The 23,862-nt window shown below is 50.3% G+C and overlaps 10 protein-coding genes across 10 annotated transcripts; 6 read left to right on the top strand and 4 right to left on the bottom strand.

The window, feature by feature from the left end:
* Nucleotides 1–263: 263 nt before the first annotated feature.
* LCP9604111_6873 (IFRD domain-containing protein) lies at nt 264–1,844 on the bottom strand (the record flags this gene model as incomplete). Its single annotated transcript, XM_039074842.1, has 2 exons — nt 264–1,512; nt 1,654–1,844. 2 exons carry the CDS (start codon nt 1,842–1,844, stop codon nt 264–266), a joined length of 1,440 nt encoding a protein of 479 aa, XP_038927174.1.
* A 550-nt stretch (nt 1,845–2,394) lies between these two features.
* LCP9604111_6874 (exosome non-catalytic core subunit RRP4) lies at nt 2,395–3,659 on the bottom strand (the record flags this gene model as incomplete). The annotated part of the gene is made up of 2 exons (XM_039074843.1): nt 2,395–3,358; nt 3,448–3,659. The coding sequence occupies 2 exons, from the start codon at nt 3,657–3,659 to the stop codon at nt 2,395–2,397; spliced, it is 1,176 nt and encodes a 391-aa protein (XP_038927175.1).
* A 306-nt stretch (nt 3,660–3,965) lies between these two features.
* LCP9604111_6875 (uncharacterized protein) lies at nt 3,966–5,067 on the bottom strand (the record flags this gene model as incomplete). The annotated part of the gene is made up of 3 exons (XM_039074844.1): nt 3,966–4,752; nt 4,809–4,925; nt 4,979–5,067. The coding sequence occupies 3 exons, from the start codon at nt 5,065–5,067 to the stop codon at nt 3,966–3,968; spliced, it is 993 nt and encodes a 330-aa protein (XP_038927176.1).
* A 228-nt stretch (nt 5,068–5,295) lies between these two features.
* LCP9604111_6876 (putative RNA binding protein Rnp24) lies at nt 5,296–6,402 on the top strand (the record flags this gene model as incomplete). Its single annotated transcript, XM_039074845.1, has 1 exon — nt 5,296–6,402. One exon carries the CDS (start codon nt 5,296–5,298, stop codon nt 6,400–6,402), a length of 1,107 nt encoding a protein of 368 aa, XP_038927177.1.
* An 849-nt stretch (nt 6,403–7,251) lies between these two features.
* On the top strand, nt 7,252–9,198 carry LCP9604111_6877 (uncharacterized protein; the record flags this gene model as incomplete). The annotated part of the gene is made up of 2 exons (XM_039074846.1): nt 7,252–7,862; nt 7,917–9,198. 2 exons carry the CDS (start codon nt 7,252–7,254, stop codon nt 9,196–9,198), a joined length of 1,893 nt encoding a protein of 630 aa, XP_038927178.1.
* A 951-nt stretch (nt 9,199–10,149) lies between these two features.
* Nucleotides 10,150–12,825, top strand: LCP9604111_6878 (ZZ type zinc finger domain protein; the record flags this gene model as incomplete). Its single annotated transcript, XM_039074847.1, has 5 exons — nt 10,150–10,281; nt 10,339–10,347; nt 10,421–11,276; nt 11,333–11,544; nt 11,599–12,825. The coding sequence occupies 5 exons, from the start codon at nt 10,150–10,152 to the stop codon at nt 12,823–12,825; spliced, it is 2,436 nt and encodes an 811-aa protein (XP_038927179.1).
* Nucleotides 12,826–13,316: 491 nt separating this feature from the next.
* LCP9604111_6879 (serum paraoxonase/arylesterase family protein) lies at nt 13,317–14,614 on the top strand (the record flags this gene model as incomplete). Its single annotated transcript, XM_039074848.1, has 2 exons — nt 13,317–13,622; nt 13,679–14,614. 2 exons carry the CDS (start codon nt 13,317–13,319, stop codon nt 14,612–14,614), a joined length of 1,242 nt encoding a protein of 413 aa, XP_038927180.1.
* A 1,296-nt stretch (nt 14,615–15,910) lies between these two features.
* Nucleotides 15,911–19,838, bottom strand: LCP9604111_6880 (uncharacterized protein; the record flags this gene model as incomplete). The annotated part of the gene is made up of 4 exons (XM_039074850.1): nt 15,911–16,094; nt 16,150–19,104; nt 19,159–19,307; nt 19,359–19,838. The coding sequence occupies 4 exons, from the start codon at nt 19,836–19,838 to the stop codon at nt 15,911–15,913; spliced, it is 3,768 nt and encodes a 1,255-aa protein (XP_038927181.1).
* A 459-nt stretch (nt 19,839–20,297) lies between these two features.
* LCP9604111_6881 (ubiquitin C-terminal hydrolase 37) lies at nt 20,298–21,780 on the top strand (the record flags this gene model as incomplete). The annotated part of the gene is made up of 6 exons (XM_039074851.1): nt 20,298–20,423; nt 20,473–20,567; nt 20,631–20,730; nt 20,780–20,961; nt 21,012–21,190; nt 21,239–21,780. 6 exons carry the CDS (start codon nt 20,298–20,300, stop codon nt 21,778–21,780), a joined length of 1,224 nt encoding a protein of 407 aa, XP_038927182.1.
* Nucleotides 21,781–22,261: 481 nt separating this feature from the next.
* Nucleotides 22,262–23,842, top strand: LCP9604111_6882 (putative oxysterol binding protein (Orp8); the record flags this gene model as incomplete). The annotated part of the gene is made up of 6 exons (XM_039074852.1): nt 22,262–22,338; nt 22,422–22,498; nt 22,558–22,597; nt 22,653–22,722; nt 22,774–22,833; nt 22,892–23,842. 6 exons carry the CDS (start codon nt 22,262–22,264, stop codon nt 23,840–23,842), a joined length of 1,275 nt encoding a protein of 424 aa, XP_038927183.1.
* Between the last annotated feature and the right edge of the window lie 20 nt (nt 23,843–23,862).

Genomic DNA, 23,862 nt, shown 5'->3' on the forward strand with positions numbered 1-23,862 from the left:
GTACAAAGTTAAGAGTATCGAATCACGAACAAGAAGTCAAGTAAATATGAACAGAAAACAGAAAGCAAAACATCAATGAAGAGAACATTGAAGCTGAGAATAAATCTCATGAACCGAGGCTTGTATGCGAAACTGAAATCCTCCATGTGAAAAACCGTAAGCTGTCGTATTCATCGATAATTGAAAAACCGAAAAACATAACTCCTTTTTATTCATGGTTCCATTGTTAGACCATCACCGATGCGAGTATGCAAGGTACTCATTTACTCGTCGTCATCGGATTGGGGAGCAGTCCAGCGACGCGAGTTGCGCATCTTGGCTGCCTTGCGTGCACTTTGGCGATCCACCGACCCATAATTCTGATTTGCCATGCGCATCATGACGGGAAGGCTGTTGAGAACGGAACGGTTACCCTGGAAATAGTGTTCGGAAAAGCCGCCCTGCAGGATGCGGCGCAGAGCAGTGAGTCGTACCCACTTCCACCAGCGGTCGATAGTCATGACTCCATGGCGGCCGATCTTGACAGTGAGAGTGCTGCCGTAATGACGGTTGGTGTTCTGGTCGATGGCGGTGTTGTAACGAGGACCGCGGCCTGGGTTCTCGACAGTGGTGAGGATCGAGGCGAAGTTGCTGTGGAGGGACTTCTTGTCGCGCTTGCTTATCTGCTTGCCGTGGACGGTGGCCAGGTTCTGAAGTTGGCTCTCCAGCTCGGGAGTGTTGTGGTAAGCGTTGTATCTTTTCACGAGCTTGGGACCGGATGTGGAATCGTGCTCATGCTCGTCGCTGTCATCGTTTGAATCAGCGCTCTCCTCGTCTTCGTCATCCTCTTGGGGACTGTAGCTCTTCTCATAGAGTAGGGCAATGTTTTCGCCTGCTGCAATTTGCACGTTGGAATCGGAGCTGTCGAGCTGATCCATGAAGATCTGGACTGCTTCCTCGCTTTCTTCTTCAAAATCGTCGACTTCGGTGGCGAGGAATCCCCACTGCTGGAGCGCGGCAGTAACAATGGTGGGGTCGTCTGTGGCATCGACGGATTGGCCATCCGAGGCGATGATGTCCAGGAGGAAACTCATCTGTTCAAGAATGCCATCTTCACCGGCACCTCCGAAGATAGTACACGCCCCAAGGCAGTGAATAGCTGCTGCCTTGACAAGAGGGGAAGCAGAGTCACGAACGGTACGGGTGAGCAAGGACTCGGTGTTTTCGTAAACGGTGGTGTCGAAAGCTGAGATGACAAGCAACTCGATAGCGCGCAAGCCAAGGGTTGCTTCGCGCACACTAATCTCGGTGCGGACGCTTCGCTCAAATGCGGCCAGTAGTTCTGGAACAACGCCGTGGATTTCTTCTACTGTGTAGTGGTATTTGGTCAGGCGGCAGAATACTTGCAGGGCCTCCTCGCGGCCTTGGACACTGCTGCGCTTGCGATCAAGGATTTCTTGAATACGCTCGCCGAGTTCGTGTTCCCAATCGGGATTATCTTGTTCGGGGTTCTCATCGTCGAGAGATCCGATGCTATCCCGAATTGGTTAGTGCCTTGATTGTAAAACTTGCCGACATCATTGGTGACATCATCCCGCCACGAGAGTGGGACCATATGAAGATACAAAAAAAAAAAAACAGACGAAAAGCGCAAGAGGAATACTATCAGCTTACCTCATAGATGTTTCGTCAGAGAGGAATCCCGAGTCTTCTTCATCTGAAGGAGCTCTGCTGGCATTACGAGAGCCCTGGCGCGAGGTCTGCTTTGAACTGGCGGGGGAGTTGGTGCGGGATGCTTCACGGGATGCTGCCTTTCGTGAGACAGTCTTGCCGCTCTCGAAGATCTGGCGACGTAGATCGGGCATTTTGATAGGATGATAGGGGAAATCCTCGAAATGGGTACAGTTGGGAACCCAGTGTGGGAATAAGTAGTAAAAAGGATCAAGCCAAGAGACGGTTCTCTTTTTAACCTATGGGTACTGGACAATAGTCGAGAATTAGAAGAGAAAGAAGTAAGTAATTGTGCATGTTCTCAAAGAATTCGAGTATACTGAAAGAAGAGGAAGAGGAGAGAAGAAGAGAAAAGAACAATAATAACAATAGGACGACCTCGGGACTCGTGACTGCGTATGTAAGCCTATCAGATGGCTTCTTTTACATTTTGTCTGGCATTCCACCAATCAGATATAGATTGGGACAATATTCCTCTTCCTTTGAAACTATTCATCGTCATTGTTCAATGTGCTACTAGTCCACTTACGGCAGAGTTTTTCATTTCCAAGGTTAGGGAACCATGACAGCATTGGTATCAGTATGGAGGATTGGACATGGACTTTGACATTACGCCAGCTGAGTATTCCCTTTGATCTTTCTTTGAGGGGTATCATTATCATACATCCGAGAAGTTGGAGCCTGTTACAGCTGCTGCCGCACCAACTCGAGGATCTGTTGGGCCTTGGCGCCCTCGAGATACTCGCGACCTTCCTGTCGCCATTCATCTTCCTCGTCTTCCTCGTCCCCAATCTCCAAGTCCACCTGCAGACTAGCATTGTAGGCACCTTTGACCGTATCTTCGTCCACACGCACTCCGTTTTGCACCAGAACTCGAATACACTGTGTCAACCGTGCAATCTCCCGACGGGTCTGTGGCGGGATATCGTCATTCTGGCTAGAGTAGATGGAGCTCGACACCATTTCTTCCATGCGCGTAATAGAGACATTTTCAGTAGTCGATGATGCGGCATCTTCATCGGAATTCTTGGAGATAAATATGTACCCATTCACCCCAAGGACAATGTTCACGTTACCACCACCATTGGCAGTGGATTCCGTCCACACCTGTCGACGAGACCGCACCACACCACCAGTACCAGAACCTCCAGGAGCAGCCAAAGCGCTGCCTGAAGCCGAATTCCCAACCCCAACGCCGCCCTTGACGCTAGAGCTAGACGCTGCGCTGCCTCCGGTTCCTGTAACGGCGAGGAAAACACCGTTGCGCAGCTTCCCGTACTTCAAAGACCGTGTGTGTAGTGACGCCGACCCATCCTGGTGCACGCTCTGCACTTCGGCAACTACAAGATCGCCTTCGCTGAAAAATGTTCGGATCTGGAGCTCGTCGGCGCTTGTTCGTCGACGCAGAATACCGCCGGGCAGATTGATTGCGGAAAGAGGGAGCTGGGCAAGTAGCGGTGCCGCGACGTCGACCTTCCACCGTCGTGATTGCACTTCGACAATGCGGCCAACGACGAGATCTCCAATTTCGGGGGTATAGCGGGCGCGCAGAGGGTGAACAGATAGTAGCTTATTTGTCTTTTGAACTGTGCCGGCAACAGTGGCAATTATAGAGGTCGAGAGCGGGTTCATATAGGTACCATGACCTCTGTAGATTGTTAGTGCTGAAAAAAAGAAAATGACGATATGAGCTCCGCATTTTTTTTTTTTTTGCGCAGCATTCAAGATCAGACCAACCTCATCCATTGTGGATCATCTGTGACCACTTCTCCTGGTGTGACAATCCCTGTGCCAATATTCGAATTTCCTTGTAAACGGGGTCGCTTGTGAGGCCGAGAGATACCAGTCATTTCGACATCCTCCTCGGAGTCCATGGACATGGAGTCATCTGAGTCAGCTTCGTAGGGACGGGAGTCCTCTACCACAGGTGGGAGAATAGTAATTGCCATTGCACAGTATGTTGTCTGTGATCGATTGCGGTTGACTTCAAAATGGGAGTGGAGGCATTCAGATAGGTAGAGAAGAAAATCCAGGTCACGTGATAGCCCCACACTATAGCCACCACCATTTACAAGAGAAAATACTCCGTACATTAGTTAGATTAGAGCTATCTCAATACCGCATGAAGACTACATTTCATGTCACTATATTTCAAATTACCAATGCTAATGTTCCATCATATCATTTAAAGCCAGTGAATCAACCCAACGCCAATATTAATACATAAAATGAATTCCGTTTATGAAATCAACTGCTCAAGTCTTTTTGGCCACTTTGCTTGGGTTGGAAGTGGGCTCTTCCTTCTTCTTTTTTGACCGGCTGCTACCACCCTTGGGTCTATAACCGGTGTCCTCCTCACGCTTGCGCTTGTTCTTGGGAGTAGGCTGGGCCTCTGTGCCGTCCTCATCATACATATCCTCATCTTTGCGCTGAGCTGGAGCCCGCTTGGAAGATCGATTGGAAGGGCGTGATGCAGACTTTTCAGAAGCAACCTCATTATCCTGGAGAGTCTGAGGTTGGTTACGACGGAGCCAATTGTATACCGATGCGGGATTCCGCATGGAAAGATCACGCTCACGTTCCGCAAACGTGGGACGTTCTGGAATGCGTGCAAGCTGCGTGGCAGCCGCCTCATCACCTAGCTTGGCGTCCAAGGCAAGGTAGTACTCAGTCTCACGCTCGGGCGTAAAGTATCCAAGTTGGCGTTCACAATCATTGTCGGGCTTCTTTTGAACAGCGTCTGGAGTGATGTGATGAGCCCGTGACAGGGAGCTATACTGCTGGGCTGGTGCAAACGCTTTATTTCGTTTGATGTTGTCCTCAATGATACGATAAGCACGCGTGTCAATGCTACCAGCAGCCAGTCCAGCTTTGGCCTCCTTCCATGCTTGTTTTGCCAGTGTCGCATCGTTGATCAAAGGTACAATTTCCTGCTCGGGGGTTGGTAGCAAGGGAAGGTCGGTCGGCATGCTCAGATCGAATCGCACATCAGGAGAAACATGTAGGCTTTCGTTGAACTCGAGGAGAACCTCTAGCAATTGACTAGCACGGAGGAATTAGCAATAGTTCATACAGGAGAGAATTTGTAAGTCCCATACTCGTTTTGCTCTTGGATGCGCTTGGACAGGTCCTCTATGCGCAATTCCTCCCGGATCAAACTCTCATTCTCTCGGGTTCCTAGCTCGAACCTGACTTTCAGCTTGGCATATTTCTTCCTGGAGAAAAGAGGGTCAGCATTATCCGATGGGCTGATTGTGAGGACTCGTACTTGAAAGACCGGACTGATTGCTTAGGAGGCGGTGCAGTGGCTGCATTTGGCAAAGTTGCAGTGAAGCGGTTATCGTTCGGTTCTGCCATGGTGTTATGGGGAAGAGAAGTTTAGAAGAGCCGGGATGAAGGGGATGTGGTCACCCTGCGCGTTCACGCCAAGAAGCGGATCCGGCTGCGTGAGAGGCGGGTCCTGGCCGCCGTAAAAAAAAAAAGTAAAATTATTGTTCGGTTTCCTGTGACCAGAAACAATCTCAGGCTTCTGATAGATTGACTAATATTATAGTAGTCATCACACCATTTTACACCTTTCACATTATGTCGGAACTCACCGAAGTCAGTCAAAAGAAGCGCAAGCTGCAGGACGGTCCTGAGCTTGAAATCGATGTCTCTGCACCCGAGCCAGTCTCAAAAAAGGCGCTGCGCAAAGCGAAAAAGAACAAAGGAGGCGATGCGGGTGATGAGGAGAAACCCAAGTCCAGCAAATCTAGCAAACCCGAGTCTAAAGAAGCTGAATCAGACGGGAAGCGGTCCAAATATGGTATCTGGATTGGAAACCTATCGTTTTCAGTGACCAGTGAAGAGCTGCGCATGTTCTTCACCGTCAACGCTGATATCTCCGAGTCAAATATCACCCGAATTCATCTGCCTAAGGGCCCCGAAAGATTTGGGAGGTCGCAGAACAAGGGCTTTGCTTATGTTGACTTCACCGACAAGAAGTCTTTGCAAGAAGCAATTGGCCTAAGCGAACAGCTCATGACCGGCCGCCGCGTGCTTATCAAAGATGCAAACAATTATGAAGGTCGCCCAGACAAATCCGAAGCCCAGGCGAATGCCGCGGGTGCAGCCAAGTCTGGCCACCCTCCCTCCAAGCGAATCTTTGTCGGCAATCTCAGCTTCGATGTGACCAAGGAAAACCTCGAGGAAAACTTCGCCAAATGTGGGACTGTTAACAACGTGCATATGGCGACTTTCCAAGACACAGGAAAATGCAAAGGTTATGCGTGGGTGGAGTTTGAAGAACTCGCTGCCGCAGAAGCCGCGGTGAGGGGATTCATGTTGATCAAGCAGGATGACGAGGAAGAGGATTCCTCTGACAGTGATTCTGACTCGGCCTCTGAGAAGAAGAAGTCGAAGAAGCTAAAACCCCGCGTGCAACGGGTTTGGGTGAACCAGCTCATGGGTCGCCGTATGCGAATGGAGTTTGCCGAAGATGCGGGTACACGATACAAGAAGCGCTTCGGAAAGGATGCCGAGAAGAAGGATGAACCTGCTATCACCGAAGTCGATGGCGAATCACGAGAAAGACCCCGACACAAGAAGAGACGTGAATCCATCGATGAGTCTCGCTACTCGAAGGAAACCGTCCAGAAGCTCAGTGGTGCCATTGTCGAGGGCCAAGGTCAGAAAATCACGTTTGACTAAGTTATTCATCTGCTTCGTGGAGTCCAATTATCTGCGGTCTTTCTACAGGACCATTCAATCATCTCATACACAAATGTCAGTGGAATTCTGATACCTATCAATGATCTGCCCGCAATCGAGGTGGCATTGGGATCAAACTCCGACCGTGGTCTACCCTGTGACTTAAGCGGGATCCTTTGGTCATAGTTTTTGAATATTTGTACGATCTCTCCAGATATCCATGGTCATCGAGTCCATTCCTCAGTGGCACAGCTTGCAGTGAAATGCGCAAGAAAATGTACGTATACTTCCGGATATCACAACATCCGGCCTGCATACTAGGGCGCAACCTCAAATTTCCCAGAATACAAGCAAAGTTTCTCACATAACAATATTCTATATCAAAGCCTTCTGTAACTAGTTGTCAATATTTAGTTCAGACACTAACCAAATCAAGTAAACAATTCTAGGCCCAATCGTGGCAGAAACAGCTTCACCGCCTGGACTAGGCCCGATCAGGCCTGACGTCTCTCGCGATGTCATGCCCTTCCTCTGAACTCGAATCTCTCTGGACTTCTCATCTCTCTTGGGCTGCATCTCCTTTCTCCTTTCCCCTTGCTCTTTCTCTTCTTGCTCTTTACTTTGGTTATTCTTCTTGCACACGGTTTCTTTTTGTTTCTTCTAGCCTTTCTTAGTACTTTGGTCTTGCTTGATTTCATTTGCTATTCCACCGATTTATCGTCCTTCAACGTCCGTTGTCTACCCCGGATTCCGTCCTCTAACCTAATCCGGTCCCGGTAACCACCCAGTCAAGCGTCAACGGGGAAGACTTAAGCCACCCCCAAGTGATTAATCCCTTGTGTCTCTACCATGGCTCCTCTTCGACGTCATATCGGGGCCAGCCGCAGAAAGAGACGGGAGGAAGATGGTGAAGAAGAGAGTTCAATGGCTGGTGACATGGGAGATGACTCGTTGAGTGAAGGCTCGTGCGATAGCCACCAGGAGGACGAAGATGCAGACGGAGAAGTCAGTGAAGAGAGCGAGGACGAGGTTTCGTTGGATAAGGCGGGCAAGGTCAACGGTTGTGGGGTAGACAAAGCTACACGGAACAGCTCTGCATCCCCCGGAAAACGAGTACTCAAGACAACAGTTTCGGATACAGAGGCAATGCTCAACGGCCTGAAGGTCTCAGACGGTGCGGGCGACGCTACGGACGTTCATTTCGAAGATCTGAAGGAACAAAGGGAGCCTCACGCTGGAAGAACGCCTTCCGCCCCTCCAACCGAATCAAGTCGAAACAATTTAGCTTCCAGAAAGCGCCGCGAGAATGACAAGAATGTCAAGGAACGAGAGCAGAACCCAGCCTTCGTCCCCACTCGCGGCAGCTTTTTCCTTCATGACAAGCGATCCACCGACAACGGTCACCGACTCAAGAGCAAGTCTCGTCCCTACGGCTTGATCGTAGATGGTAGCTCTCGCAGGTATGTTATATTCCATTCTATTTCCGACTCCTGTTTCTTACTAACATGATTCAGGTCTTCTAAGCCCGATGCCAGTGGGCAGTGGGCACACGATCTCCACGATACCGTGGCTGGCGAGGATCGACCCGCAGCAAAGCGCCCAACACCATCCGCGATGCCTAATCCTGGCGCATCCGTCCCCACCGCCCCGAGATCTTCCCCGCCCAACCGGTCCTTCTCTAGCACAACGTTGGTTGGGAACGTACCTGTTGTTGTTTCCTTGCCTGGCATGGCCAGCCCAATTCATTTTTCTTCCGTGCCCAAAAGACTCCACACCCGGCTACCTCAGCATCGACCCCCTTTGCGACGCGACAAGCCAGTGCGAATCTCTCTTCCCAGCCAGCCTCCCCGATACATATTTCCCTCTGTTGAACGTTCGTTTATCTTCATCCCCCGCGCGTTGCGGCCGAACCAAGTCTCTCGTGGTCGAGGTCGTGGTGGCGGCTGGTACGGTGGACGACGCCCTAGCTACTATCCCAACTCATCTTACACGCCGAGCATTATCAGCCGTCGATCTTCGTTTGGTATGCCACCATCTCAGGATGGGTGGCCCTCACCTGCTGTGTCTGTCTACTCCAGACCTATAATTTCCAACGACTCTAAGCCCGTTGTTCGTCTTCCCCCTCCATCTCGTCCGCCTGTCGGGATCCCACCATTTGGGCCTGCGATGGCCATGTCCCTTCCTCACCCGGCCTATCGCGAAAGCCGCCCCGCCCCAATCCCGATGCACCAACCTCGTCCCCAGAAGACCGTTTCTGTTGCGGACATTGAAAGTCCGGCAGCTTTCCCGTTCACTTTCAACCCGCCTCAGCCCCAGCATGAGCAGCCTTTCCACCATCAAGTCCCTCTCCCAGCGCATGGCCCACCCAGCCAGCCTTCGGCCACTCCACTTTCCCAGATCCCGGAGCGGGCGATTCATGCACCGCCCTTTCAACCTTACAATTACCACCAGCCTAGCTTCTACCCTCCGAGTTATCCTTCGGGCGGCATGTACTACCCGCCTTCGGGGCCCGATTACACGGGTTACAATGGACCTATTGGCCCCGGAGCTTCTGTGCCAAACTTCCCGGGCCAGCAAGTGATGCCGTATTTAGCTGGGGAGCAGCCTCCTCCACCAGGTACTGTTGCTCATGAGTCTGGTGGCACCGTCTACTTTTACGATGCCAATCATATTTATGGAGGTCCCGCACCACCAGGATCTGGGCCTGGGGGGGTGGTTGGCATGGGTGGAATGATGACACCGCCAGGCACGACCTTCTACTACCCTCAACAATCCGGTCAATATTATGGGCAGTGATGAATGACTTTGGCTTTTTTTTTTCCTTTTCTTCTCTCTCTTATTTTATTTTTTTCGGATCTCACAACATCTTCAATTTCCACCAATTCTCTCTTTGTTCTCAATTCTCTCTCCCTTTTCTTTCAACTCTCTCTCCAGGATCTACAGGGGCCTTGGGCTCACTTTGCTTTTTCTTTCTTATCTGCATCCTCACATTCTCTAGCCAAGTTTTGCCCTTTTTTCCTCCCCTAATTTTTGTCCTAGTGTTTGACTCATTTCGGTCCTGGATTTTGATGCATTTGAGCGTTTTCCCTTGTCTCCACCACTTTCCCCCTATTGTACTTGGCCTTGGAGAGAATCACGTCTTGATTCTAGCCCTTGTCAGCCCTTCCAAAACCCCCTCAATCCCCTCAACTCTCCTCCAATCGGGCGATCGAATTGCCGTTCTGCATTCACCCATGCATGACATCATATTTTCGCTGGTTTCTATTTGATGATCTTGTATACTCCCTTTATAGGGTGTTTTGATGAAGACGAAATAAAACAAAGCCACTACTGCCAGTAATTCGATCCGTCCACCTGGGCACTACCACATATGTACTCCGTAGACTACGTAGTTCTGACAAGTCTTGGCATTCTCGGCCCGGCGATAAACACGTCACATTCTTATGTAATCCATACTGAAAGCAAGCCAATCCCTCACCGCCTGCCCTGTCAGTTCGCAGCAGCTGACCGTCTCTCCGCTTTTCCCCTTCAATTCGACTGCTTCTTGTACAACTCCCCTCTTATTTTCCTTAACTCTCCTCTGCTTCTTCTACTTTCTCCCTCTTCATCATAACAGATCATCATTTTATCTTCTGGTATTCCTTTCTTACTCGTAACTCAGTACAATCTTCCCCCTTTCCTTTCCATCATAGTACTGCTGCCTTATCTCAGAGGTGTATCCACCCTTTGACATTGGCATCATCTACGATGACAACTCCATCTACTACTTCTCATTTCAGTCCAGAGAATCTGGTTACTGTCAAAGTCCTCTACAATGACAGTAACCGTCGCTTCAAGATGCCTCTCAGGGAGCTGAAGGCCGAGATGTTCCCCCAGACTGTAAGTCTCCACTCAAGCTCCGGATCTGAAGTCCGACTTATCTTCAACGATCATCAGATTATATTTGTATCGAAATAATTTGTTCCAACCCTCATCAGAAATAGCGTGTTGTTTTCAACTGACTTAATTTTTCGTCTAGCTTAGGAAACTGCTCGGCGTTCCGGCGGATGTCAACGTCATCCTTGAACGCTATTCCGACAGTGCTGGCTCTTACGTTCGCTTGGACTGTGACAACATCGCAGTCTATAAACAGCTCTACCGGGCTGCCAAGGCAAAGTCTAAGCTCCGTATTAAGGTTACTACTCTTCCTTCCAAAAACACATCCGCCCCAACCCCAGTACCATCAGAACCCACTGTGCCGATGGAGTCAACCAACCACACTCGTCACAGTTATCTCGAAACAGTCCTGAGACCTCTACCACCTCCCGATACCCTTCCTCTCATTGACTCAGCCCAATTCCCTTGTTCCACCGGTGAGAAAGAGTTTCCTCTCGGTCAACCTCGCTACCGCAACTTCGAGATGGACCAAGAAAAACATCAGTTCCCGGTCATCTCCCACGCCTCGTCCAACGGGATGTTCTGCATTGACTGCAATCACTGTGGCCGGTCTATTGCAAATGCGCATTATCACTGCAGCATTTGTGAGAACGGGGACTATGACTTGTGTCTACAGTGTGTCGGTGCCGGCGCATCTTGCCGCGGTGAAGGTCACTGGTTGATCAAGAGGACCGTCAAGGATGGTGTCGTCACAAACAGTACCACCGAGACTATTCCTCCCCGTGATCAATCAGGACTGGAGTTCAACCCCATGCTGCCTCGGCAGATTCAGCGTGAAGTGATCACTAAGCCGGTGGTCCACATCCCTGAGTCGGTCACTGAGTCAGTCCCTGAGTTGATCCAAGAGTCGATCCCAGAGCCAGCGGCCCCGTCAGCTTGTTTGGATGCAGCCACCATTCAAGGTGATGACAAGCCAATGTGTAATGGATGCTGTCGTGGTAAGTCTTCTGTTTCTCGCCTCCCTTTCTCTTTTCTCTTTGCTCACAACACACAGAAGTCGACGAAATCAATCTCGTCCGTTGCAATGACTGCGAGGACTATGATCTTTGCCTTCGCTGCCTGCTCCGAAATAAGCACGGGCACCACCCTGGCCATACCTTCCACCTCGGATCTGACCGGAACTTTTGCTTGAAGAATTTGATCACGTCTCGCTGCCTTCCCGGTCGGCAGTTCCGACACTCCGCTGTCTGTGACGGCTGTGACAAGGTATTTACTCACACATTCCACTTGCTTAGGAGGTTCGCGGCTAATTTTAGCTAGCGCATCGTTGGTGTTCGTCACAAGTGCTTGGCCTGCCCCGATTGGGACTTCTGTCCCGATTGCATCTTGACTTCTTCGCAGAGCCACCCTGGCCATCGGTTTGTGCAAGTTTACGAGACTATCGGTGAGCCAGCTCGTGAGCACGAAATTCACTATGGCATCTTCTGTGATGGTCCACTGTGCAAGAGCAAACCTGCTCAGAGCTACATCAACGGAGTTCGCTACAAGTGCGCTGTCTGTGATGACACCGACTTCTGTGCGAGCTGCGAGGCCCTCCCGACCAACCACCATAACCGCACTCATCCGCTGGTCAAGTTCAACACCCCGGTCCGCAATGTGACTGTGAGCACCATGGGCGACGACGGCTCAAGTGGAGCAGTTGTCCTAGGTGACCAGCCTCGTGCCCCCACTTGCCCCGTTGAGCAGGTCGAGATTGCGGAGCCGGAACCCGTTGAGGTGGATGCTAGCACAACTGTGGAGAAGGATGAGCCTCAGCCATTCGTGGACGAGCCCCTTCTCGGAACTGACAGCTCTGATATGACGGACTACAGGGCGTTCTTTATCCGTGACACTGTCACTGACGGTACAAAGATGGCCCCAAACACCACGTTTCGCCAGACCTGGACTCTCTACAACCCCGGTCCTTTAGCATGGCCCGTTGGCTGTGATGTGCGCTTCGTCGGTGGAGACAAGATGTTCAACGTCGATGTCTGCCACCCGTCTAGCGTCGAGTCTATTCGCTCGGCCATGGAAAGCACCAAGTTGGTTGCCCCTGTGGAGCCAGGCGAGAAGGCTGACTTTACTGTCAACCTTCGTACTCCTCAACACGAAGGCCCTGCTATCTCCTACTGGCGTCTGAAACTCCCTAACGGTGTGGCCATTGGTCATCGTCTGTGGTGTGATCTCGAGGTAGAAACCGCTTCTCTGGAAAAAGCTGAGACCCACGAGACATACTCTGGCGTATCTGAAATTGCCAGCAGTGGCATGATCTTCCCCAAGCTAGAGAAGGAATCTCCGGAGTCAAGCACTTACCAAGCCGAGGCTCCTGCCCCGCAGGCACCGAGCTTGTCGAATTCTTCGGAAGTGGACGTTTTAGAAGACGTTGAGAGCCTGACTTTGGACGATACCTTCACTGACGCCGACACCGGCTTCCTGACGGACGAAGAATATGACGTTCTTGACGCCAGTGATCAGGAATATATTGAAGCCAAGCAGGCCACAAACTGAAAATGTTCGAAGGAAATCATCACGACACGATATGGGAATGGGAATTTGCGCAACTGCACTCTTTTTTACTTCTTTTTCTTTTCGGACTTTGCCGCTGAGGTCTAGTCACTCCGAGCATGACTAGACTTAATGAGATTGATAATTTTTTTTTGGCCTACGAAAACAAGCAAAGAAAAAAAAAGAACCACATTTTTTGCCTGAGATAGTTCAATGCACTTTCGCTGTTTTGAGGATTTGGATTGTGTAGTACGCTAACCCTATTAAGCATTGATATAAGCATCGACATAAGCATCGAGTCCTTGCCTCCTCCCTACATGTATGCAGTCACCAAGTCTCCCTGCGAGCTGCCAAGAGTTCCAAGTTTCTGCCCTCGCAGAGATTCCCGAACTGAATAACCTCGGGAATTCAGTGAGGGGTCGAGAAATGGCTATAAATTTGGACTTTGTCCCTATTTTCGCTTTATATCCCCAGATTCATTCACATTCGATACAATGGGATTAAGCATCGTCGGCCTCGGCCTAGTCGCTCTGGTCGCCTTCTTGGCTGGTCCAGTCAGCCATTTCGTGCAGATTGCAGGGGTCTTCCTCACGCCTAATCCGACAGTGCTAGCTGCAGGCCAGGGCCCAATCTACATCCAAGACACCATCCATTGCGAGGATGTGCATTACTACCGCCCGGCGAACCTGCTGTTCACTGCCTGCGAGGACGACAAAAGCACGCGGTTTAGCTGGTTCCCGCCAATTGGCCACTTCCTGCCAGTCACGACCCAAGGCTCTATTCATGTCGTGGATCCCAAGGTGACTTTGTTCGAGGCAGATTCGGACCAAATATCAAAAATTAACCCCAAATATAGACTATGAAATCGACTCGTCTGGCATTCGAGAACTTCCAAGGCACCTTCGTGACACATGGAATCGATGTCATCGAGGACCCCGAGGACTCAGACGCCGTCTACATTTACGCCGTCAACCACTTGCCCAACCCGGCATACTTTGAAGCCGGCGAGCCCAAAGACGTCCCCAAAGCCCAGTCCCAGATTGAGCTCTTCCATCACGTCCTCAACTCCGATTCTGTCCGACATGTGCGCTCAATCAGCCACCCGCTCATTAAAACCCCCAACGACATCTACGCGGTCAGCCCAGTCTCCTTCTACGTCACCAACGACCACTTCTACCGCGAGGGGCCCCTGCGACTCTTCGAAGCCGTCTGGCGCTCAGCCAGGTGGTCCAACATCATCTCCGTGCAGATCGCCGATCTGGCAAGCAAAGACGCACCTGTCGAAGCCTCCGTCGCACTGATGGGTCTATGGAACAACAACGGTCTCGGGCACGGCCGCACTGACGACGAAGTCGTCATTGCTAGCGCTATGGGTGGCGAGATCTTCCTCGCAACCCGGCATGAGTCCAATCACTCACTCTCCATCGATACCTCGATTGCCTTTTCTAGTTCTCTCGCTGATAACCCGTCCTATTATGAAGACCCATACCGCACTGACTCGCATGATGCGAGCGGCTTCCTCGCCGCCGGTATCTCGCAGGCCATTCGCTTTTTGGGGAATGCTAAGGATCCGAATGCCAAGGATCCGATCCAGGTGTGGTATACGACTCTCAATTCGCACACTGGGGTCTGGGAGAAGAAGGTGCTGTTTGAGGATGATGGGTCTAGGGTTCGGACTGCGAGTGCCGCTGTTTTGGTGCCTATTGAGCCTAAGGCTAGTGAAAGACTAGCTTGGCTCTTTGTTACTGGGTTCATGTCGGAGAGTATGGTGGCTGTACAGGTTGAGCTGTAGATTAGAATTGTAAAACATTACGCACTCAAAAAAACAAAGAATGTTGGTTGTTCTTTGCCCTGACTTTGTCTATATAAATTCCACTTCCTCCCGGATTCAACTATTCCTCTTCTATCTTACACTATATCAAAAGCTCTATATATATTTCATCAACTTACCATCTTTCCAGCTCTTACTTTATATACATATTTCCACAAGTTCCAACTTATCACTCTACTCGCGTACAGAATCGTTGTTGAGTCGAGAGAATTTCAGAAGTATGTATTTTGTAAGACTGCTATTTCTACCAAAACCAACCATCCCAGTTCAAACCAAGAAGCCAAACGAAACGCCATTGTAGGCCGTCTCCTCTCTATCAACCTTGATCTTGTCATCTCCTGGTACGAAACACAACTTCGAGACCTGCGATGGGGAAGAAATAGGAATGCGCAAACTCCTAGCTCAGCCAAAAGCCTTCCTGGTCTTCACCTCTCCAAATAGCCATGTCGTCGTCAAATCCGGCCCTGTGTGGAGTCTTACATATATACAAGGAATACTATTTATTCAATATGGGGTATATCTCCCGCCCATCCTCGTTGATCTAAGCCGACAGCTGACATCTTACTATATAGACAGGACCAATAATCACCAGTCATTATCAGAGGTCTAGATACACCGGATCTTGTTGATTCCTAGCTCGGATATGGATGCAGCAAGGAGGGAATTGCAACAGCGTATCGACGAAGATAGTCGAGGCCCTGCTGAACGCTGTGTTGCGCTCCTCTATGTTCGGTGGATGATATCCGCCTACATTGCATACTGCGCGTTGCCTCTGACGATCCTGTTGTCTTTAGAAACCTGCGACTATTTTCCCTGCCCGACCCAGCCAATTCCTGCCGCCACTGTACCAATAGTCGCAGGTTTCTAAAGACAACAGGATCGTCTAAGGCCGCGCAAGACACAGTACTATCAGAAGTTCTAAGTTCTAGCCCGGTATCAGGTTTAAAACCAAAGCAACTGCTTGGATTGCTTCTTGATACGTCGATTCAGCTTTGATTCCAAGTATATTCGTTATTGTCTCCTCACATGGAAAACAGGGCCGCGATATAATTAGGCTCGAGTAAACATAGTGGTTGAAAATCCCAACACCTTTAGAGACAAAGTTCAATTGGGTTGACAGAAAGCATGTAGATGTCTGAAATTGAAGTGCTAGCGCCGCTGCAATGCAAATTGGAAGAAAAAGCCAAGGTAAATAACAAGATTTAAAATAACACCAAGTAGTACACCACATTCATCTCATCATTTGATTTCTCTGCTTCATCTGTCTGACTTGCCCGGAGTCTGGGAAGAGAATGAACAGTACTTGTCCTTGATCGCGATGACCTCGTAAGTTCCCTCATCAGAGGTCTTGATGGTCTTGACGTTTTCGTATGAAATGTCGTGTTTGATATCAAGAATCTCCGACTTCTTTCCCTTGCGGGCATTGGAGCTCCGAATGTATCTGTGGAATGTTAGCAGACTGTCATACAGAGCATAGCTAGAGACTATTGACTTACGTGAATTCGAATGGTGGTGTACCCCAGAACTCAAAGTGAAGCTCGGCTTCTCCACCCTCGTGAATATCCACCACCGATTCTTTACCCTTGCTGATCCGCACGCTCGGCATGGCGTGGATAACCTTGGTGATGTCTTTGTGGGCCTTGCATTTCCCACTGGCTCCGTCACTGACGGCGTTGATGGTGAACTGGCCGGGAAGTTCCGCAATACGACGGAAGTTGGTGGTTTGTGTAGTGGCCTTGCGCTTGGCGCCATCGAACGTGTAGAACACATCAAATGGAGCATGGCCTGACAGCGCGAATGAAAGTCGTTCGCCCACACAGTAGTCCATCTTGGACTCGAGCGGGACAATTGTAGGAACGTCGGAGATGGCGACCCGCACCGAGGAGGCATCAAGCTCAGTGGTCCTTTGACATCCTCGAGAATCGCGAACCTTGTGGATGCTGACTTGGTGTTGCCCCAAGTCAAGATGGCGACGAGGAATCAGCAATTTATGGCGATTGGAATTAATCTTGGAAATCGTGACAATCTCCGGTTTGGCGTTCGAGTGGTGTTTGATGTTGATCTCCAGCGTGAATGGTGGGACACCCTCTAAGGTAATGGGGATGGATTCCTCGCCGTTGATGTCTTCCTTGCAGAAGCCAAAGACGTGGCCAGGTTGGTCGAATTTAGCAGACGGTAGCGGGTTGACCTTTTGTGTCACAACCAGATCGTTGCTCTTGGGATCGTGGTCGTAGAGGCTGTCGCCAACTTGGGTGAACTTGTAGCTGTATTCTCCAGCCTCGGAGGTATCCATCTCCATCGAAGTCACATGAAGAGCAGACTTCAAAGCCCGTGGCTTCGCCGCAGAGAATCCTCCACGGTCCGTCTTGCGTCGCTTCTCGTATTGAACACTGTATGGAGGATTGCCCGACAGCCGAACTTCTAGGCTGTCATCGTCGCCTTGACAGACCTCGGACTTTGCAAACTCTTTAGCGGCTCCAATGGGTGAGCCGTCCAGGGCAGTGATTTCGGGCCGTGGAATCCACGAGACCTCAAATTCCTTTGCAGACTGGTCCACGGTTCCAGGACAACCGGCGTCAAATACTTCCATGATCTCATACAAGCCCTGCTTGTCGACGGCCAAGACACTGTTTTCGTCCCGGAAGGTTTTCTGAACGGGCGCCGATTCCGCGTCAACATTCTTGTACTTGACAGTCCAAGGGCGCTCGCCACTCAGCCTCAATGGAAGCTCAATCTTGGAGCCCTGCAAAGCCAAGACACTTCTCTTCTTGTCAATCTGACCGAAAGAGACGTGCGGGGGCTGCGAGCGGGCTTCAATATTGATGCTGTCCTTGAGAGTTCGTTTGCAACCAGAGATATCCTTGACGCTGGTCAGAGACACGGTGTAGTCACCACCGCTGACCAGTTTGTCAGTCATGATGGTTGCCACATCGGTATCGGATTCGAGTGTCTTCCTGAATCGCTTCCCATTGTGGACGATCTCATATTGCAAGACCCAAGGGGCCTCTCCAAGGAAAGATACTTCCAGAGAAACAGCCTCACCGAAACAGGCAGTTCTCAATCTTCTTGATAGGAAATGAGCCGAAGCCGGCGGTTTTACATCTTGTTCAAGCACCGGAATGTTGAGAGACCGTGGCGAGTAGACGGCATCTTCGATGTCTATGAATCGATAGGTGTATGAGCCGGCTTCCGACGGGGTGAAATCAAGCTGCGTGCGCATGCCATCGATGGTTTGTACTTTGGAAACAACGCCCTTGGAGCTCTCAATGCTGTATCGGAGAGAGAAAGGAGGCGATCCCGTGAGGTCCAAATCCACAAGTAACCCAATAGCGTTGTTGGCACAGCGGTCGAATATCTTTTCAGCTTTGACTGTCAATTCTGGCTCAGGCGGGTTATGCAACTGGCAAGATGAAGGTTCGAGGATCTCTCCAGGACAAAACTTGGTAGAGATTGATGTCAAGGCATACAAACCAGGCTCTTTGATGTCTAAAGTCTGATTCATATGCTTCAGATCGACGATCTGTTCACGTGCTGCTTCTTGGTTGTTACCCGTGAACGAATAACCGACCGAAAAGGGACCATCGTTAGTATATGCGTGACCGTCGGGATGAAAGCTCAAGGGGAACCTCGTGCTGTCTCCCTTGGCCACTTGCAGCGGATTCTCGGAATTGCACGTTTGCAGTGACAACTGCGGGCGCTCGTGAACGGAGAATTGGTACCACTGGGATTGCGACTTTGTGGACGGCCGATCTCCTTCATCAAAGATGGTAGAATAATTGGCCACGTTTCCAATAGCATCATGGACCTCTTCGATGGTGTAAAACCATTCTCCGCCGTCGTTCAACGATTCATTTAATGGAACCTCAATCTTTTGACTCTGTGCCCACGAAACGTCGGGCTGGTTGATGCTGTACAGAGCAGCCGTAGTTCTTCCATTGAGCAGCGGAGAGCGCAGATGATCGGGCTGGATGTTGAGGACCGAGAAGCCACGATCGAGATTGTTGACCTGGCGACTGTATTTGATCTTCAACGGAGGTGTGCCTTCCACCTCCAGTTTGAAGTCGGATAATTCTCCTTTGCACTTGTCGATGTGTGAGTTTTTGATCAAGGCTCGCGGGCAAGAGACCACCAGCGCATCAAATGTTCGCGTATGAACATCAAGCTGAGACTCGTCCACCACCCGTTGGAGACGATAGACACCCGTTTTGCGCACAGGGAAGAGCAAGTCGCGGTGGAGTTGACCCGGAACATGCTTCTTTTCTGCCTGCTTTTTAAGAGTCTTCAGCTGCTTCGCTGGAATGCTAATGGTTTCATTTTCGCCGGTGTTAAAATCTAGACGCAACACTTCGATAAGGATCGGGTCGGTCTGGTTGACACGGATGGGCAGGTCGATTGTGGATTGCAGAGAATCGAGGCAAAGCGAGTTTCGATCCGGATTGAGAACGGCAGATCTATTATAATGTCAGTATGATCTGAGGTGGGTATATTCGAACGGGATAGCTTACCCCTCCGGCAGAATGTGCACAATTTGCCTTCCCAGGATCAATGACGCATTGTGAATGATATCGCCGGGCTTGACCCTGCGCTCAGAAACGGATAATTCGCGATCGTATGCCACCTTTACTAGTCCAGTAAACCATGCAGCCCAAGGAATCTGCAGGCATTAGCGCGGATCGACAGTTTAAAAAAAGAAGAAAAAACTCACTGGGATGCGGAACATCAAAAAGACATTGCCCACAGCATGAAGAAGGAATAGAGTGAGCGTGGTCGGGAATGCCCACTCCAGCCAAGGTATACGCAGAGCCTGCAGCCCAACCAAGAAGATTCCATCGATCGTGGCCCATTTCAACAACAACCAGGTTGAGTCGAGGTCATCGGACGCAGTCAAGGACTCGTAAATCCGCCACGCATTCAAGGCAAAATATATTGCAACGACATAGAGTCGTTGAGATGGAGCATCAATCAAATTGGTGGGAATCAGTGGCACATCGGTGTTCGCGTTCGGGGGTGGTGGTCTTGACGCCCTCGAGGCCGATTTGGATGGTGATCTGAGTGGCGTTCGCCCAGCCCGGGTCTCTCGTGGCTGCGATCGCGAAGGAGTCTCAAATAGTTTTCTCCTTCCAGTTCCAGGGATTGTTTTAGGTGTCTGCGGAAAGGCAGATGGGAGGAGGGGAGTGCCGTTCATGGCATGCTGTGGTTGCCGGAGCTGGCGAAAGATGGGGGATGTAGTGAGAGTGCGATGCTGGCCCTTCTAGAGCTGTAAGAAGTTCTAAATGAAGTCCAAGGAAGGTGTTTGGAGCTGTCCAGTGGTAATTCGTGCCTATAGCAGATGGAAAAAGAAACAAAAAAGTTGGAGACGCGGGAAGCGCGTCGGGAGAAGCTCGGCCCACTCAACGACATGACCTAACCGCTTCTCCCTGTCCCTGTATTGTCTTCTATTGCCGACGTCTGGTGTCTAGTTCTATAAAAGATCTCATATTTTTCAAGATTTGATACCTGGCTCCCTTTCTGTTCCCCTCAGTGGGAAGAGCAAACTTACTATCATCTCAGGACTCCTTTTATCATAGCTTCCTCTCATTTCAATCTCATCTTGAAGCTCTAAAGCTCTACAGCTCTACAGCTACTACTTTTGAAAAGAACCGAAATGGGTCCTCGAGTTAAAAGGCGCCGCCTGATGGACTCAGACGATCTCAGTGATGATATCTGCCAGCCTGCGTCCCGTCTGGAAAAAGACAGCTGGAATGGGTTTTGTGAAATCGAATCAGAACCGGTATGTTTAACTGACAGTGGCCTTAGCGGTTCTTTGCTTACGGAATTAGGCCTTATTTAATGTGATGCTACGTGAATTCCAAGTCAAGGGTGTAAAAGTCCAAGAAGTCGTTTCTCTCGACGAAGAAATGATGGCATTTCTTAAGTATGTTACTTGCAGTCCCTCTCTATGCTCTTACATATAGACTCGATGGCTGACTATGAGCAGTAAGCCTGTTTACGGCTTGATTTTTCTTTTCCGCTGGCGTGAAGATAACGATGGAAAGCAGGAAGCGACTTGCCCTGACGGGCTGTGGTTTGCAAACCAGGTCAGTCCCCTATTCTTTGGCTGAATGGTCCTTTACTGATTCTTTATAGACCGCCGACAATTCCTGTGCCAGCGTAGCACTACTAAACATTGTCAACAACATCCCAGATATTGATCTAGGAGAGAATCTACGGTCTTTCAAGGAATTCACTATGCCTTTCACCCCAGCGTTGCGTGGGGATGCAATCAACAACTTTAAATTTGTGAAAAGGATACACAACTCATTTGCACGGTAAGCCCATTGGCAGCTTCTTGACCACCCAGATACTAATTTGATATTAGAAAAATGGACATTCTCAATTCAGATTTACACCTCAAGACTGAAGCTACCACTAGGAAAAAGGGATCCAGGGGCCAAAGTGCTGATGAATCCGACGCCACCTTCCATTTCATTGCCTTTATGCCTGTGATGGGCCAACTGTGGAAGTTTGATGGCCTGGAGCGACAGCCACAAGCACTTGGTATGCACTCTTACAAACTAGTTGGGATGACACTGCTGACTTTAGTAGGGGAATGTTCCGAGGACGACTGGCTGGAACTGGTCCGACCCAATCTTCAGGACCGAATGGCTGCATACGAAGAAGAAGAAATTGAATTCTCGATTTTGGGACTCGTGCGAGACCCTCTGACTGATCTCATCAACGACCTGGCTGTCAACGTGAGAACTTTGGAAATTCTCAACAAGCGTGCCTCATCCCTATGCTCATTATCAGATACGCTCGATTTGCATGAATCTGATGAAACTGTACTTGGCCCTGACCCTTCCCTATCTCTGACACGCGAAGAGATTGATGTGGCAGTGATCCCCCAGGAAGCACTGGATGATTACCAGACGTGCTCCGATGAGAAATTGCACGAGTATCGGCAGAAGATAAGCAGGAGGCAGCGAGAACTCCGTCTACGCATTCGCGAAGAGCAGCTATCTCACCGGTCGGATTATGACTACGCAGCCGGACGGCGGTTTGACTATGGGCTAGCGATACGGACGTGGCTCCGACTCTTGGCACAGAAAGAACAGCTGCAGGAGATGTCGACCCCCGTGGCCTATTGATTGGATGATATCTGCTATCCCTCTCCTTTTCTATCTCAGACGTGCTTATCAGGGGACGTAGTGATGTGACCTCCGTTTCCCCCTCAATTGATTTGGCGTCGAGTACTTCCTCCATGTCGATCATCCTAGAAATACGCAATATATACCAGAAATCTAAGAACCATAACAACAGTCAACGTCAAAATATAAAAGCCCTGGAAAGTGACGCCTCAGGTACCCCACCGGGCAAAAAATAGTTCAAACGTCACCGCCTCGAATGTTGTTGAGCTTCTCTTTTCCAACCTCCTTTTTGGATGATGAACTTTTGATTTTGGCGTGGAAGTCTTCGGAAACTTGAACCATCCTATTATCCTTGTTTCGGAATAGAGGCAGGGCCCGAGAGATCCCCTCTCTCCAATTTGCCACCCTTTCTATTCTACTCCCCATCTACCTCACCCTCTCTCTTTCTCTTTCTCTACAATTCCTCGCTTGAACATACACCATGTCTGCTGTCGCAGTGCCTGAAAAGGCACCAGATGACTCCTCCAAGCTGAAGACCTTCCTCTCCATCCTTCGAAAGTAGGCAACCCTTCCTTGGCCCCCGCTCCGCTCCGCTGCGCTGATATAGCCAGATCTCAGACACTAATATGATCGGGAATTAGGTTCGTCGGTGTCGCAGATATCGCTTCAGTTCGCTTTTCACTCCCGGCACAACTGCTGGAGCCGCGACCAAACCTGGGTAGGTCATTGTTCGTGTTACGCTGTGCGGGGTCAGTGCTGACTGTGGATGGCTACAAGAATACTGGCATTATCTAGATCGACCGGAGACATTTGCGAGGTCAGGAAATATGCCCATATTTGGCGGACGCTTGTGTGCTGACCAGGAGCTACAGCATTGGCAAATCGGATGATGAGCTAGGTCGGATGTTGGAGGTGTTGCGGTTCTGGTTCACTAAGGATCTGGTATGTTTCGGCTGCTCGGATTCACTTGACTACTTGCTGATTGTGCTACAGAAATACGTCAAAGGGAAACCCTGCAAACCATACAACTCAACCCTGGGGGAATTCTTCCGAGTGAGTCCCAGTTTCTTCGGCATTTCAATCACGGCAATCCATTGCTAACACCCTTTAGTGCAGCTGGGACGTTAGCGACAATATCCCCGAAGAAACAAATCTTCCCGGTACCAAAGGAATCACCAATGGCTCCTCCACCGTAACCGACGGCGACGAGAAAGTCAAAGTATGCTACCTCACAGAACAGACCTCCCACCACCCGCCAGTCTCAGCATTCTATATCGACTGCCCCGAACGAGGCGTCTCAGCGCGTGGATTTGACCAACTCAGCGCCAAGTTCACCGGTACTAGTATCCGGGTGAGCCCGGGACAGCACAACCTCGGAATCTTCGTGAGCATCGAAAAGAGAAACAACGAGGAATACCAGTTGACCCACCCAAATGCCCACCTCGGAGGATTACTGCGCGGAGCGCTTTCAGTCACAGTCGCCGACACATGCTACGTCACCTGCCCCAAAACGGGCCTGAAGGCGATCCTGCAGTACTTGGAAGAGGGCTGGATTGGCCGGTCACAGAACAAGCTCGAGGGCGTAATATTCCGCTACAACCGGGACAATGATACGATCAATCGACTGAAAGATGTACCAGAGAGTGACATTGTCGCTCGTATCACCGGCTCCTGGCATGGAAAGATATTCTTCACTCCGGCGGGCACCAAGGAGCCCCGTCTGCTCATCGACATAACCCCGCTTAATCCCGTTCCAAAGACCCTGCCTCCATCCGAACAACAGCTGTCCAACGAGTCATTGAAGTTCTGGTCGGGTGTGACGAACGCCATTGTCGAGAAGCAGTTCAACCAGGCTACCAAGCTCAAGCAGGATATCGAGGAACGGCAACGGCAGCGGGCTGCGGAGCGCCTTGAGAAGGGTACTGAATGGCGCCCCCGGTTCTTCACTGGCGCCGTGACGCCGTTGGGTAAGCCGGAGCTCACAGAGGAAGGGCAAAAGGTTTTGGAGGGAATTCGCTCGGGCAACTTCGCTTTGACGGAAAGTACAGAGCAGGGCGCATAGATCTCATTGTGTTTCCCTTG

The sequence above is a fragment of the Penicillium roqueforti genome (assembly GCF_015533775.1).
Source record: "Penicillium roqueforti strain LCP96 04111 chromosome Unknown scaffold_19, whole genome shotgun sequence".
Lineage (NCBI taxonomy): Eukaryota > Fungi > Ascomycota > Eurotiomycetes > Eurotiales > Aspergillaceae > Penicillium > Penicillium roqueforti.